The 16979-nt window shown below is 37.8% G+C and overlaps 1 protein-coding gene across 11 annotated transcripts in view; it reads right to left on the bottom strand.

Moving 5' to 3' along the window:
* Positions 1-2452: 2452 nt before the first annotated feature.
* The window catches only part of HMGN3 (high mobility group nucleosomal binding domain 3), a 28378-nt gene continuing 13851 nt past the window's right edge, over positions 2453-16979 (bottom strand). For 4 of the 11 annotated variants that reach the window (XM_066179646.1, XM_066179650.1, XM_066179641.1 and 1 more), the window contains 5 exons: positions 11492-11542; positions 7351-7380; positions 6672-6719; positions 4270-4383; positions 2453-3762 (listed from right to left, as the gene is read on the bottom strand). In XM_066179646.1, the coding sequence (XP_066035743.1) occupies positions 3724-3762; positions 4270-4383; positions 6672-6719; positions 7351-7380; positions 11492-11542 (282 nt within the window). In that variant the 3' untranslated portion in view covers positions 2453-3723. The remainder of the gene's footprint in view (positions 3763-4269; positions 4384-6671; positions 6720-7350; positions 7381-11491; positions 11543-16979) is intronic. The other 7 variants (XM_066179647.1, XM_066179651.1, XR_010720088.1 and 4 more) reach the window with 6 other exon arrangements.

Below are 16979 nucleotides of genomic sequence, written 5' to 3'. Positions count from 1 at the left end.
CTTAACTAACAGTGAAAGCATTCTTCACATTTTCCTGAAAAAAAAAGGAAGATAATGAACCTTGAGCCAGGAGGGTGACGGAGTTCTTGCTATACTGGAGTTGTTTATAGACATTCTCCTGTATTTTTAGTGCTTTAATTCACATATAGAAGTTTACTGTCTTATTTAATATAAATGGACATTGTGGGTTAAATTATTACTTTTTCCAATTCCACTAGAAATTTAACTTGCATGTTATTTATTCTAATAAGTGATCTTTATTTTCTTGCAAGTCCTTTTCTCTTTCCCTGTTTTTCCTTTTTGCAGTTATGAACAGACCAAATAACTCTCAAACTTTTAAGGGTTGAGCAAGACGCACCAAAACAAATTAATTTTCACTGCTGTTTAGCATAAGGGTTAATTTTCCATTAGGATTGCTGTTAATTGCTTGCATCTTATCTGCAGTTCAGAAAAAGCTGCCTTTGCCATTGAACAGACAAAATACCAAGCGTAACCTTGTGCTGACACATGCAATTAGCCCAAGGTCAGTGAATGATAGGGAAATAGTGGAAAGTGACAACCAAGGGGAACTATATAAGGCTAAGGGAAGGGGAATCTTTCACTACTCATGAGTAACTTTTTTTTATCATTTATTATGTCTTGCATTTGCCTCCTTTAAACTTAAAAAAACCCTGTCTATCCTTCTGTCATGGTTTAGGAACGGTCCTCCCCAATTCAGTGCTCCCACTGAGACTCAACCCTGATGCCACTTGCTCACTCTCCTCCTTCCCACACCAGGCATGGAGTTGAAAATTGGAGGCACAAAAGGTGAAAATCACAGGTTGAGATAAGAACAATTTACTGGAAATAGCAATGAGATACAGAACAGTAACACCAAAAATACCAATGACAAAAGCGTACCCAGAGTGGGTGATTTACACACAAAATGCTCACCAAGCCTCAGATAACTGAACAATGAGGGATGAACAGTAAGCCCACTGCTGGAAATGGACATACTTCTCCTTGGAGGAGACAGAGTCCCTTCCCCCCAACCCTGGGACCCTGGCCATGGGGTAAGATGGTACTAAATAACATTTGGGTCTTGGACACGCCCACACAGCTCTAGGCTCTGCCCCCTCATAGCTACTGCAAAACATGAACCCCGTCCTCGGCTGAAACTTGGACACCTTCACATTTTTTAAAATGTACCTTGAATTACCCATCTGTTCCATCCCACAAAGGACAAATACTGCTTTCAGGGATCCCTCCAAACCTTGTGTTCAAGTGTGAAGCAGTCAGTCATTAAATACTGACGATACAAGTTTCCTTATGGCAGAGATGTGACACCTGGCACTTCCAACTGCCACTTCAAAACTAAAATACTTACATACTTCCTGAAGGTGCTCTGCAGATCACCACCTGCCCACGAAGACTCTTGCTACATATGTCTGAATGTGTGACCATTCTAATTTTAAAGACATGTTCTAGAACTTGATACAGTGCCTCGAAGATTTCTCTGAGAATTTGACATGTAGAGAAAAAATATAGGTAAGCATGACATTTACAAAGCACTTTTGAAAAATCAGAAATGTTAAGTGAATCAGCAGGGTAGTGTGTTTCACTGCACTTTAGCCAAGTGGATATTTTGTTAAATGTTTCCAATGGAATTCTGGCACTGAGCTGAATCTCTTAATCCGGTTGAGACAACAGAAGAATTTTGTGCCAAAATTACTAGGTCAAGATATAGTGCAAATAGTTTAAGGATGCAACTTTTGCCCACCTTTTAGCTATTGATTAAAAGAACTCTCCTTAAATAAGCCTGTCCAGAGAAATGTGTTCTGATGCCTATGCCTAAGTTAAAATCTAAGTTTAAAGGGTCATTTCAAGAGCTTCAAGTGTCTAGATAGGATTAGGCAACTAATCTCTTGGTGATTCACACAAAATTATCAGAGTATATATATACACACACAGAGGAACAAGAAACTCATAAATTGAAAAATGCTTACAAGTAGCACTTTGATGATTCTGTGAAAGAGTTCAGATGGTTCAACTTCCCACAACCATAGCTTCTAACAGACTTTCAACAGGGTCCATCAGAAAACAAATCAGAAGTAGTGTGCAGGATTACCAAACACATATCACTGGGTAACACTAAGGACTTCTCATTGTCTGCAGTGTCTGTTATAGCCCTCTGCCTTTCATCACCAAAAGCAAAGCATTGATTTAAATTTTCTAACAAAACTAAGTTCATGCTGCAGAGAACAGCCTCCTCTTCCGTGGGTGTAGCAAGCCTACCAAAAAAAGTGCAAGTGACATTTATATCAACACGGGTCTTAACTCTTAGTCTACCTAGCAGAGAAAGTTTTGGCAATCAAACTTCAATTTTTAAGTGTAGATTTGCTTGGCTTCTTTTTGGTTTTAATTAAAAAAGGCAACTAGACACTTCTTCCCAAAGAATTAATAGAACACTAGGTCACGCAACAGTCATTTATTTATTGACTTAAACAGGCAAAAGGTATCCTCAGACATAATGGCTACAACTAGAGCAATACAAATCAATACTACTGAAGAACAGGGAACACATTTTCTTTCACCCCTCCCATCCCAGAAGTAACAATAGAAACACCAGGACCCCTAGAGAAAAGAAAAGGAGAAAAATCATAAAAGATACTTAGAATGAACTGCAGAGTTGAAACATGGACACTAAAAAATCATTAGCTAATCTACCACATCACCACAATCACCTCAAAACCAACTTTCATTGTTCTACTTCCACCAGGTACCAAATATATAGCACTGTTTAACAGCGATTTCAATGTATTAACAACTGTCCTCAGCTGAAGCAGAACAGTAATTACTATTTATATTAAATTTGAGGCTACGGATAGAAAGAAAGGTTTCCATAGACTACAATGCACATTAATGAAAAAGAGAGTGTGGAGAAACAAATCAATTTTTAAATCACTGTATGTCTCTAGCAATCAAGCAATTTGTTCTGTGCTGATAGCTCATTGAAGACACAGTATCCTGTCAGAGTATGGCAACTCTACTCACCCTGTGACAGTGTATCTGATGAATGTATCTATGAAGAATTTATCTGTAAGTCCCCTAAGTTGTAGGCCACTGAAAATCCCAGTTTGCTGCTCCTGTGTGGGTGGTTTTTAATCAGACATCAGCAAAAAAAAGCAAACACACCTCATGCAAAACAACTGTTACTAAATCATTTAGTCTTCCTTGTAACAGTCAAAGATGTAAGGCATTCCTCAGATTCAGAGAAAACATTAGGAGTCTTTAGTTTTGCAGGCAAGGAGACCTTTTATTTTAATCCATTAAAAGAACCCAAAATAGTCAGCAGGTGGCCACATCTATCCATGTTTCATTAAAATCACATAAAACCTAAGTACAAAAGCACCACTGATTATTGCTCTAGAAAAACTGCATGAAAAATTCAAATACACACAGTAAAAACATCACCATATGCACAAGACAATTTCTTAAAGCAAGTGTATGGAATGCTGATCCAATTTTACACATACCTTGCAATATTAAGTTGATATTTGTATTACTTGGCAACAATGGGAATTTCTAAAAGCACTGTTATGAGAAGGGAAATGTTCATATACAGTTTAATATGTCAACTATCATAGTCCTAAAAAAATTAGCATTTACAAAATACTTGATAAAAATATCTTTTAAAAGTTGTCCAAGAGGTACATAAAATCAACCCAAAATTTTCATGGTATTTCATTCATTCTTGTCACCTACAGATTCAGTTTTCTGAGCCTGTGGAGAAGAAAGAGAGAAATTAAATTACTACAGTGAAACGCTATTAGGTACCTAAATACCCAAGCTCTCCTTACTCCTTTGATTTCTTACTTGCAACAGCTCCAAACCTGTGTCCATAGGACAGCTACACAACAGGAACAGGTACAGTCACACACTTTTCTCAACTCATCGGTCCCAGCTTTTCAAAAGCAATACAAGCCTTACCTGTCAGCTTCCATCGTTCACACTGAAAAGCACCACACTACCACCTGTTTCTATTCACTGCACACATGCTGAATGCTCTACCGCACCCTTAACTTTCATTGTTTCAATCTGCCCTTTTACTGACAGTGTGCTGGGTGGGGCACCTCTGGATGTTGAAACACTAACAGTTGAGCGAGATGCGAATCTGCAATAACATTATGGGCAATAAAAAGAAACATTATGAACATGCTAACAATGTCTGAAAGTCTGGATAATTAAACAACACTGATTCAATCAGCAGGAGGTATGTGTGGAAAGTACCTCTTCAGCTTTATTTTCACCATTTTCAGATGGTGTAGTACCTTCCTTTGCAGCTTCTTGCTTTTCATCCTTCTTCCCTTTAGCACCTTTGCTGGCCTTTGTTCCAGGTTCCTTCTGACAGAAGATTAAAAACATGGCCATAGACATTGTATAAGTAGCCAGAACCCTGCATCTTTATCAAAACAACTTTCACTTGAACTAAACAGCAAGTCTTGGCAAGCTTAATGTGCTGGACTGAAACAGAAAACCGTCTAAAGGCTACCTGGGAACTGTAAACCCACATAAGTTACATAGAGACTCAATATTTCTAGAAAATGTTGGTGTCTGCCTCTATAGGTTTTTCTGCTATTTTTTTCAGGGACACAAAAGCACATCAGACTACTTTGGTAGAGTTGTCCTATGAGGTAGGTACAGGATATCTGTGTGAACAAATCCAATTGCAGTATATTGAAACCTTACTCAGCCAAGCACTAACACCACACTATTTGTGTAACTACAGCACTACATTTTCAATTAACATAAAATATTAAATTAGATTTTTTAAATTAAGTTTTTTTGTTGACTGTCCTTTTGTTACTTTGATAACATCTGTGATGGTCATTCCATGTCAATGAAAGAACCAGCCAACACACTAGGGAGGCAAACACTGATAAAAGTCCATCTGTAGCAACACAAAGCAGAGAATAGTTCCTTCTGATAAATTCTAACAGCCACAGTTTCATTTTGAGATTTGCTCTTAATTCCTATGTTGAAATCTACTATTTTTTTATAAATCTTTTCTCTGTGTACTTATTTATCTGATCTAAAGGTCAACAGAGACATAGGTTAAGTATTTAAAGTGCAATGGGATAAAAATTTTAATGTTATTGCATTTACTATTTTACATTAGTATGTCAGGTAGTTCTGATAAACACTGGATATCTTTCATGCAATCATTTGCTCCAAATTCTCCATGCAAAATGGCAATAATAGCTGTGAACAGGGATATTAAGGTCTGCCTTCCTTCATTTACTACCTTTCCCCTCTGATCCTCACATAGGAGTGGGACAGTGAGGAGAGAGCACCAGTAATCCCAGTTTCAGGGCAGCCTGAATTACTCCTTCAACCCCCTCAGCTTCAATGTTACATAGCAGCTTAATTTGGAAGCTTACGGGTAGTATGAGCATAGTTATAACTCTTCACCTACAAAAGAACAAACTAAGGAAATTCATAACATGCAAGCTTTTAACAATGAAAATTATCTCAAATCTATACCATCTTTCATTGTTTACTAGCAAGATCAGAGTACACTTGCTGTTTTCTGTTGAGGAAGCCAAGATTAATACACTCCTTAAAATGTGATCCAGTTAGGGTTTGGGGAAAAAAAAATTACTGTACTAAAAAGTTACTTACAGGAATATCATAAAGGATTTGAATCACCCGAAAAAGCTTCAAATGTCTCTCACACAGCTTAAACTGGGTCTGTGGCACAGAGCTCATCCCACAGGTAAGAGTGGGGTGAGCTCTTTATTAATACTCTTTTTAAGAGGGGAGCAGGATGGATTCAGCAAGACTTTACTGGTAATTTTGTATGATAAATCACACAGTGTTTAAAGTCAGAGTTTTACTTTCACATGTGGACTTTGCATCCTGGCACTTGCCCAAATAAGATGACAATAAAAGATCTTGAAAAGTGCAAGTGTGCTACACCCAGTTTCCGTCTTGGAGGCTTTTTTCCCCAATAAAGCAATTGCTCTTATTCAACATTCCCCTTAGGTGCAAATAAATCTACAGTTTCTGAAGTACATGATTTATATGCAGAAATCCCGAAAAGGTATTTCAAACACTAATAAGATTTTAATTTGACTGTAACTGGCCGAGAAAACCCAAACCATTCAATTTAAATATATTTAATTTCACCTTTAATTATAATTGTGCATTCTCAGCAACGGCCAGGCTTCAAGAACAGATAAGACTTTCTTAGTACAAAATGAAGTACTGCACCTCTAGACAAGGAAACAGAATGATACAGAGTAACCTCAAATGCTTTTGTAGAAATTGCTAGGTCTCAAGTAGACTTAGTCAACCAAGCCTTTACTTTCCAGGAAAGGTGTAGTAAAGGTAAAAATTCTTCTTAAACTAGCAATTCACTACAAACTAACATGGTCTGCATATCAAACAGGCAAGACATTTTCTTTGGGCCAGTAATGAGGCCAGGAAGGGGTGGAACAGAAAGAAAAGAATGATCTAATTTGTGCTTTTTTTTTTTTTCCAGGGAGGGGGGGCAGGGAGCTGCAGAAAGGGCAGGGAAGCCCATGCCTTAAAAAAACCCGCTGTGAATTGAACTGTTTGCAACATAAAGAAGGAGTATGCTTGCTTACTATTGGCTAAAATGATGGTAACTAAAAAGGAAGAGTATTTACCTTTGTTGTTTTCCTTGGTTTGGGTTCAGGTTTTGGTGGAGCAGGTTTCTATAAAACATTTTTAGTTGCACAACATGTTAGACAGAAGCCAGCCTCCTCCACACCCTGCTTCCCACCCCACACCTTCCCTTACTTCCTGCTCAATAGTATGCATCTAGAAAAAGCCTGAAAAACCTTACTGCACAAATGCACCTCATCTCTGTACACACCTGTTTGCATTAGTTCACTCATCTAGAAGTGAAAGTTATTTGGGGGTCACTCTATGAGTAAAACACGGAGATTAGTAATACATATTAAAAATCCCCCCATCAGCTATATTCTAACAGAGGAGAGGAACTAAAACCAAGTACTAGCAGTGGCATCAAATGAAGTCCTTGAAACACAGCTCCTTCTCCTTTCCAGAGAAGTAGCTGCATTCCCACAACTAACATCAGCCTGCAAAATGAAACAAAGTCTGCACCTAACAGACAGTTTTGCACTGAAGTGGGGAAATATATCTTTTGTCAGAACAACCTGAAAACCTGAAACCAAGAAAACAAGGATAACTTCATTGTTAGAGTTCTTAAATACCCCTCGGCAAGAACAAAAATTGAATCAAGCAAAATGTAAAAACTAGTTTGGTCTGAGAAACCATATGTGCTTAGAAGAGAATATACCAGGAGGTACTATACATACTTACAGCTGACAGTCTTGCTGATCGTCTTGTGGGCTACAGGGAAAAAAAGAAAAAAAAAAAAAAAAGAAAAAAAAAAAAAAGAAAAAAAAAAAAAAGAACATTTTTATGGCTTACAGGAAAAAGCATCCAAAGCAATATAGTATCAGTCATTTCATAGGACAGCATAAAATATGCATCTACCAAAATATGTCTCTATTGCCAAACAGAATTCACATCTTCCTCACCTTGGACACTCAAAACTGTAAAGGGACAGAGTGATGTGAAAGTCAGAAATAAAAGTTGCTCAGGAATTATACCATCTAAACTGATACCTTATTGGGACTACCTAAAAACAGAGGTCAGACAAAACTAAGGGAATAAAAAGTGGTTATGTTTATTGAAGGCCTTCAGGTACATTTCGGGCAGACAAAGCTCCCCCAGGAGCTACACCTGAAATGGACGACAGGTCAGGGCTTTTCATACTCTTATAAGTCTGGTCCATTTGTACATTGGGAGTTAATATTCCAGTTACAGCTTCAGGTAATGAAGTAATTTACCCCAAGTTTGCTCCTCCCCAACTCACTTTTCTTTACATTCTCAGGGCCTGAGACAGTAAGGTGTCCTTGATTTCCAGGCCTAGAGAGAAATTATTTTATCTGACCAAAATGGGGAAGTAGTAGCTAACACCCTATATGGAGTTTAGAGTTACACACTAAAGAATTGCAGCATTACAAATATACAAAAAATATAAAAGCTAAAATCCTAAGGATCAAAATCTCACCACAGTTAAATATCTCACACACACATCCCTTTTACAGCTACTTCTGAGTCCTTTCCTGCTCTATGAAAGGTTCACAAATCCAGTAAGCTTGAATACCTGTGCAAAGGACAACATTTTTCATACACATTTAGAATGACGTTTTTAGAACCTAGCAGATGTCACTTGTAATAGTGGGCACAAATACCATCTGATTAACAGCTAAATAAAGTTAACATCCTTCTCTAGAGGATATCAATGCACTAAAATTTCAAAACATGAAACTAAGTCCTTCCACTTCCTCAGTTCTCCACACACTTGCTCTGAGAGTCCAGGTGCACAAAGACAGCTGCAGGGTGAGAGAGAGAAATTATTTCTTCTATTTCAACACAAATCTCAAAAGGAAAGACTCAAGCCAGATATTCTGCTTCTCTCCAGCTTTCTTTATCACTTCAACACACTTTTCCTATTAAATTTTATTTCATCCTGCTCTTTGTCATAAATTTATTACTGAAGTCTTAAAAATACTTGTCAGCTTGTTAGTTGGTTCACAATATTTTTGTACTAATTAAAACAGATTCACCCAGTTACACAGCATGGTCAATAAACTGAGCTAAAGTCTGGTCTATGTCATAAAACTAGAATTACACCTGCAGCCAAAATAAAGGGAAAACTAAACTGCAACAAATACCCAACATAACTCAGCTTATAAAGAAAATAAAAAATACTTCTAATTACTTATTAAGCATTTAAGTTGAGCTGAAAAAACATGGCTCTCCACATCCTGCAACAGGAAAAAGCTCTTGTTAATATCTGAAGAATGCTGTAATTTGTGTTCATTGGGGCCATTCAAGAATTCTTAGTGGAAAGCAGTAGTGAATAGTTCAAATCTGCATCCAGAAAAACAGAGGTCAAAAAAAATACCTAAATATATTTTCAGCCATGAAATATTTATGTATCATTAACAGCAAAAAGGTAAACCTCTCTTTTCTTGGCAATTTTGGCATATCAACTGCTTAAGAAGCAGCCTAGCATTATTTTACAACAGGAAAAACAAAGCATTTCAGTTGTTCAGGTACTCAAAGAACATCCAACTCAAGGTATCATCTTTTACAAATCTGCTTTCTTAACCAATTATTTCTATCCCTTTAACACTCAGTAACTGAAATGTTTTGCTGGGATCTACTTTTTAAAGGACAAGATGTTAATTTAGATAAGTTATACTTCTCTCCCCTACCTTCTGTTCCATGACTTGTTTGCCGTAAGAAAGTCAGCATGAACCATAAGTTCTTCAAAAATGCTTGACAGCTAAGTAATTTTAATTCTCATTTGAAGTTTATATGTATTTTTGTGTTATCTGATTATAAGGAGGGAACTACAGTCAAGTCAGCAATGGTCACATTTTCATGTGCTTTGGGAACCTTTGTCCCCTCCAAACAGCTGTACTAACCTAGAAATTAGCAGCTCACCCAAGAGTCTGCTTGACAGTGGCCCACTAGCAAACATCTACAGAAAAAATCTATGAAAAGGAGCAGAGAGAACAACTCTGTGCACTCTCCTACTGCACCAGCTTCTGGTAGTCTGAAGCTGCCAACTTTCCAACCTGCATATCATATGCACATCATGTGTTTAAGGAGCCTCCCAGGGTTATTTTCTAGACAAATCTGTTTAATAACATAGTACTGATTTACACTTTCTGTTTCCCTAACATCCTATGTCAAGGAGTTCCATAATGGGATTATGCACCGTGTGGAAAATAGAAAGCAAAACCTCCCCCCTCTGCTGTCCCTCCTTTTAACTTCTTGCCTCTTACTTTCATTAGATTCCTCTTGTTTACAGCTTTCATGAAGAGTAATTCCCTAAGTGCCTTTCTTTGTGTTACTAATTATTTTATCACAACTCCATTATATAAAAAGATGAAGAATCCTAGAAAAACTGTGTTTGGTTTTTTAGTCCTGATTGTTTTTTTTAAAGCTGCTCTGCATCCTCTATTTGTCCCACTGTACTTGCTATCCTTTTAATTCTATAATGGCCTCTATCAGGAGAGCTTAATTTATTACTCCCACATCTGAGAGCACAACAAATTAATCCTGTGATACACTGATGCTTACTCTGTCCTCTAGCATTTTTTCCTATATTCTAGTTACTTTCTGTTTAGAACTACTGACATTTTCTAGTAACTATTCACTGTGATTTTATGATCTCTCCCCTGATTAACAGCTAGTGACCACCACTGGGTCTTCCCCTCCCCCTGTGTAATTATTTGCATTTCTCCATATTGTATTTCTTTTGATATTTTATCACTTGGTTATTTATCAGTGACATAATAGCCTTCTCAGCCTCTCTCACTTCTGACTACCCTGACAATTTTTTGTAAACTTCAGCAAACTTTGTTTAGTACCTTTTCTCCTCGAGGTCATTAACAAATATATTCAGCAGCAACAGCCCCCCCTCCAAAAAAAAATCCAGTACAACACTGATAATCTCCCCTTTTATGAAAATTAACTTTCACTCCTCCATCCTCTTCTCGTAAGTGTAAATGTTCAAAAATCTTAGAAAGATCTTCAGTGCTAGTTAGTTTCTTTAAGAGCCTGCTTGGGGAACCTTATGAAAAAGTGCTTTTTACATGCAAGTAAACTATAGCACATGCCAATAATTTACTTGCTATTTTCTTGGTCAAATATTCTCCAAGATTTACAAAGAGAGCAATTAAATATTCCCCCATTCTTCTCAAGGTCCTGATTTAAATTTGTCTGCCACAAAAGAAGGCAACCTAAGAAAACAAATCCTCATAATTCTCTGCCTGATTTTTAAATTCACATTAAGGGCTGTGAAAAACAAACTAGTCAACTTTTTTGTAGATACCAAGATGTTACCAGCTGTCTTCTTGCCTTCTCCAACAGAATGCACTGTGTCCTTTAAACAAATCCAGTCAAAGAAAACACACAAATGTGTCAGCTGCTCCAGTTTAGAGCCTGGTATCTTAATTCAAGACACTATCCCATCAGTCACTTAAGCTAAGAATAGTTTTGAAGTAGACTGGCTGAGGTGTGTGCATTAACCCTCTTCTGCCAACCCACTAGAGACAGAGCAACAGTTCCAGGCAGTAACATACTACACTTTTACCACAAGATCCACCAGAGTCTGTCTATGAACGCCCTAAAACTTTCTCAGATTTACTGGTGTACTAACAAGTCGTATAAATGCTCAGTACACCAAGACGAAATCAAGCTAGATAGGGTACAAATGCGGTTTACTGTCTTTATTCCCACTGAAAACAGCTCACCAGAAGTGCCAGAGAAATGCATAATCTTCTGATATACATGACTGCAAGTCTCCCATTAAAGAATTACATGCCAAAACAAATTAAATACAAATACATACATATATATATATACACACACTTGCCTCTTGTTTAGTTACTTTTGCTGCATCCTTGCCTTCAGCACCCTCTGGAGACTGAAAGAAAATATTAAATCACTGTTTTTATTACAGACTTAAAAAGCACGCAGACAACAGCAAAACAAAACTTACGGTGAAGACTGACTGCTCTTTCATTTGCAACAACTTAAAGCAGCCTGACAAATCTGCATTAATATGTACAAGCAGCATTGTATTCAAACCAATCTCTTTACCAAAACCAAGCAAGAACCCAGGACTGAGCACATACCATGTCACACACCATCCCTCAGAGTCCCTCCAGCCAATTAACTAAAGCATCCACAGGCTCCAGTGGAAGCTCCATCTAATCAGCTGTTGGTAGCACAACAGTAAGAAACTGGAAATCTAAGGTTTGCTCTAAGATGGCTTTTGACATCCCCAAGAAATTTAACACATTTTTTCCCAAACATGAACTTAACCTATTATGAGATGCAGTGAGATGAACTAAAAAAACCACAGCATTACTGAAATGAATGATTTCTTTACTTCCTTTACTCCTTTCTTCTCTCAGCCTCAGTCAGCTGGAAGTTTTAAAAGTATCCTTACATCCTATCTCACCTCCACCATCAGAAGGGCATAAATCAGTGAAACACTAAGACATTGACAGGAAAGCTTGAGACAAACATGTATCTTCTCAAGAACAAAGTATCAACTTGAACATTGTAAAACTTATCTTGCATAGGTACTAGAAAAAGGTTGGTTAAATTAAAGAAGGCAGGGCACATAAAATCAAGCTTCTCTTTTGTTTACAACTCAAGATGCGTTACTTCACATTTTGCAAACGTTTGTGTTTCCCAGGTAGGAGCAAGCAATTCCTGGATAAAGAGCGAGCACCAGCAGGTAGAGGACAACTACAAGAAAGGCATATTTCAAAAAGGAATTTTACAGGCAGCAGAGAAGGCAATTTGGTTGTTGCTTTGTTTTACAATCAGTAAGGAAGCAGGTTGGTTATCTTTTCCCTTTTTTTCCCATTTCAATCTTAATTCAAACTTCCTTGCAGATTTTGACACAAAATGTCTCGGAGTTAGAGAGCTCTGGTTTGGAGCAGAGAAAATGACCGGCTAGTTTGCAGGAATTGACCTGGCCCTCACATACTGAAAGACATCCCCCCCACCAGGAATAAAACGTGGCTTTGTTACTGTGCACTCTCCCGACAGAAAGGAAGCATGCCACAAGAGCAGCTGCTTTAGAAAAGAAAAAAAAAAAAAAAAAGAAAGAAAAAAAAAGAAAAAAAAAAAAAAAAAGAAAAAAAAGCCGAGGACTGATCATGTAAGTAGCTTGAAAACAGCAGGAAGTTAAGCAGCATCGCACAGCGTAGAGCAACTCAGAATAGCAACAGGCAGGCATCCAAAATGGAGCCTGACTCTTCCCTATGCAACTGCAGCCTCACCAGTCACCTGCAGGATCGTTTCAGGTTTGCATTTCTAGAAGTCTTTCAGTTTGGTTACCAAGGAGTTACTACAGCTTGATGTTGTGACGCTGGGAGCATCAGAAATCAGAAAGAAAACAAAACCAAACTATTCCATTATCCCTGTCAGTAATGAAGTCCTGTGTCCTACAACTTCCCTCTTCAACTCACAGTACAGGATATGCTCTGGGTACAGCTTTTCTGATGTCCATGACTTCAAAAGATCTGTTTCTCCCACATGAATTTTCTCATTTCTAACAAACTTATGCTGCACCGTTTCCCCAGAGGGAATTCAAATAGCATCCTTCCTGTCCTGGGCATGACCTATTTATAAGAAAGTTCTCTGAGATTTTATATTTTTTTCCTCACAGTGGTCAAGAGACTTTAGATTTACGGGGTAGGGACAGAAAGATGGCATGACCCATTTCCATTGGAAGCCAAGCTAAAAAACTCATCATAAGCTAAACAATGTTGACTGACACTCCAGAATCAGGCTGTTTTACCCTGCTTCACTTCTAGGAACCATAGAGCTCTGATAGAGGGCTAGATTATCCCAAGATGGCACTGCCACATGCCAATAGCATTGCAGGAATTGCACAAGAGCTATCTCTCCACCTGCAATACTGCACAGTTAACACACAGTAATTTACCCCATTCTCTTTAGCACTTAGGAAAGTGAAGTCTACTCCATTTCTGTTAGACAGGGCAGTCTGATTTTAGATGCCAACACTACTGCTAGACAACAGATTAAAAAATACTGCTCATGAGGCTAACCACAGGGGGAAAAATCATATTAAAATACTCTTAATGCAACCACAACCTCTGTATACTAACTACTGTGATTTATTACACAACATACTTCAATTAAGTTAGGTAATTAATTAGCCCAGCATTCCCTCTCAAGTTAGAAAATCCAACAGCAATTCTGAAGGCCATATAACTTTTCTCCGTGGGGGGACATGGAGAATAACAGTAATTTCAGAGGTGTGAATAAGCAGCAAGGGGTTCTGACATGTTCTCATTTCAATTTCTGACCCACTCCCTCCTCTCTGCAATCACTGCAAGTCCAGGTGTTTGGCAGCTGGGCTCATCCTCCCAGCCTTGGCTCCCCAGTACGATGGCAGAGCTGTGTGGGAGACCGTGTCATGAGTAAGGTAACTGATCCACCTGAAAAATAGCCTCCTGCTTAAACAAATGCATAAATATTAAAATATATAGACAATTTATAGCTATATAGTCTTCCCTGCTCCAGCAGAATCATTTTACTGCACAGCTGCACAAACAATTGAGTCAGTGCAACAGACAACACGCAGTGGCACAGGGCAGCTGCAGGCAGCCTGGGACTCCATCTACTCTGTCTATCTCTTGCAGCTGATAGACACACCAAAATATATATAGAGCTGTCAGATATGGCTACAATGTATCTGTTAAAAGAGGAACAGAAACTTGTTTTCCCTTCTATGAGTTCTGATGAGTCCCAGCTGATGTGGTTCCTCATACCAGTTTTTGCAATACTTTCTCCTCTCCCTGGGGAAAAGAGAGATTTATACACAAATGGATTTGCGCCAAGCATAGTTCCCAAAGAACTTGGCATGCCACAAGCAGACACTGTCTGCACTACTATCTGGACTCACAGGACTTTTACGTAGATACCACGAAAACCTTAAAGCCTTTGCTCTTAACTCTTCTACAGGAACCCTTCCCCCATTTTTTGTCCTAGTGACAAACTACTGAAGAACCTCCGGTTTCAAAGCAACAAAATGTACTAAGTAACCCCTCCCCTTGGCACATTTTTCCCCATGATGTAATGCCACGGCTCACCATATCTCACATGACACCCCAGCCACATTAAAATGCACCCTGAATACTGTGCCGTACATCGTAACCCAGTCAGGAGCAGGGATACCCACACTCCAAGTTCTGTGCTGCAAAACCAGAGACCAACACAAGCACTGAATCACTTGACAAGAGCAGCACTCCAGCCTCAGTAATTCTTCAGCTGTACTCCATCATTTGCCTGTATTATATTTATAAAGTAGTCCCTATAAACCTGCTGTGTGTGATACTGTATGGATGCCTACAAGAGACAAAACATTTTAAAAAAAGGCAAATAAGGACATAGACAACAGTGATTTTTTTTTTTTTTTTTTTTCCCAAAGAGGTACACACAAGGAAAGAAGATGACTGGCTATCTCTAAGTATGCTTTTGACATCTGAACCACTAGCAAGTTTTAGGTTCAGATGACCACACATTGTGTCACATCTTAATTAGCACTAAATATTGGCAATAAGATTGCAACTTAAGCTGTAGCTAAGCTTTGCAAGATCTATCACAGCTGCATAACTTTCAAACTATAAGACTGTCTATCAGCAATTGGCTTTTTTTTTTTCCACTTGCTTTTACCCCCAACTATTTTTAAGGGCAACCTAGAAAATTACTTTGAGTGGATTGGAAAAAACAAAGTAATATTAATAGATAGAAGAGAATGTTAAAAAAGCCCTGAAAGAATATTAACATTGAGCTTATTTGTATACATGGCTCTTTCACCAGCTGTGAAGTATACATAACAACCAGTGTTTCCACGCACCAAAGCAATACTGCAGTATCTGCAATGCCACATCATAACAGAACTGTTAGGTTGAAAACAGAAAACTGGACAACTGTTTCAAGTAAACATTTAATAGAAAATACAGGTCAATTTTCCTGTTTTTACTGTTTTTAAGGCAAGGCTACTTGGTAGAGATGCAACACAAAAGAAACAAAAAGCTTCATTTTTTTTAAACCAAAACCCTGAAATAATAAGCAGTATATCATGAGAGTACAGTCACCCAAAGCAGCGAAGTCACTCATGTCTTTTGAGAGATCCGAAGATAGACATTTGAACTTGCAATGTCCAGCTCCTGGATAAATATTTTGTTTAAAGTATTATGAATGGATTTATTATAAAGAAGTACATTAAAAACGCTGAAAAATGAGAATACAAGCACATGAGAACAATCAGTAGAAGGTCGGTATAAAATTAAATAGATGGTTCATTCCCTGAAGGATTTTATTACAAGCCGAAACTCAACACCTTGGCTCTGATGGGAGAGAAATTAGTCCTTTCATACTCACATGAAAACAAAACAAACAAAAAAAGCAGATGTAAATTTCATTCTAACTACCACATTAAGAAGTTAGAAATTAGAAAGTCAGAAAGCCTTAACTGTCGTAGCACATGAGCATTCTGAATAGCATTTGCTCCCTTCTTTGCGAGCTGTTTGGTTCAGTCACATCTTGATACACTGCCTGCAAGGGGATTTGCCCATAGATTTCCTGGCTCACTCTTGCAGCTGCAATTTCCATGATGTAATGCTTTTGGTCATTCCTCCTACAATTTTTTTCACCAACCAAAATAAGGTAAAAGCTTGCAAAAAAAAAAAAAAAAAAAAAAGCACTTTGCAAGAGAGGAGCAGGTATCTCAAGTCCAAAGTCTTTTTCAGGGTTTATTGCACTCTTTCCCTAAAATTTTTCTACCCCTCATTTCCTTTCGAGTAGAACTATGCATTAGACTAAATTTAGTGCCATGAATGGTTTCCCCATACATGCTATATCTTATAATTATTTATCCTCAGAGCAGCTCTGAATTTTGAGCTAGTTCATAAATGCAATTAAAAGGCTATTTATTTCTTGGTTTAGATTAATGAAGACTACATGTTGACTAATTTAACACCAACTCCTGCAATACCTTTCTAACTATTGTTTCCTCATTTAGCTCCTCCAGCATCTTATCATTAACCTTTGTTTACAACTAGTTCTTTGATCTGTTTTCAGTGGATAGAACAGTGGTCATTGCCAAGCCAATGTGAATTAGCTTTGCAAGTAAAATTAATTTCCCCTAATAAATGCTTTTTAAAAATCAGGTATTCTTCCTACTATACAGCTTCATTTCTTTTTTCTACCAAGAGTCTAATCCTGTATGAGGAAAAAACTATGCATGCTGCTACTCAAAAAAAAAAAAAAAAAAAAAAATTCTGCCAGAACCACAAGGGAAGTACAGATTAAAA

Source organism: Chamaea fasciata, unplaced genomic scaffold (genome assembly GCF_029207755.1).
Source record: "Chamaea fasciata isolate MVZ Bird 193981 ecotype frontalis unplaced genomic scaffold, bChaFas1.0.hap1 SCAF_3, whole genome shotgun sequence".
NCBI lineage: Eukaryota > Metazoa > Chordata > Aves > Passeriformes > Sylviidae > Chamaea > Chamaea fasciata.
Note: the sequence above shows the minus strand (reverse complement) of the source record. Positions and strands in the feature narration are given on the sequence as shown.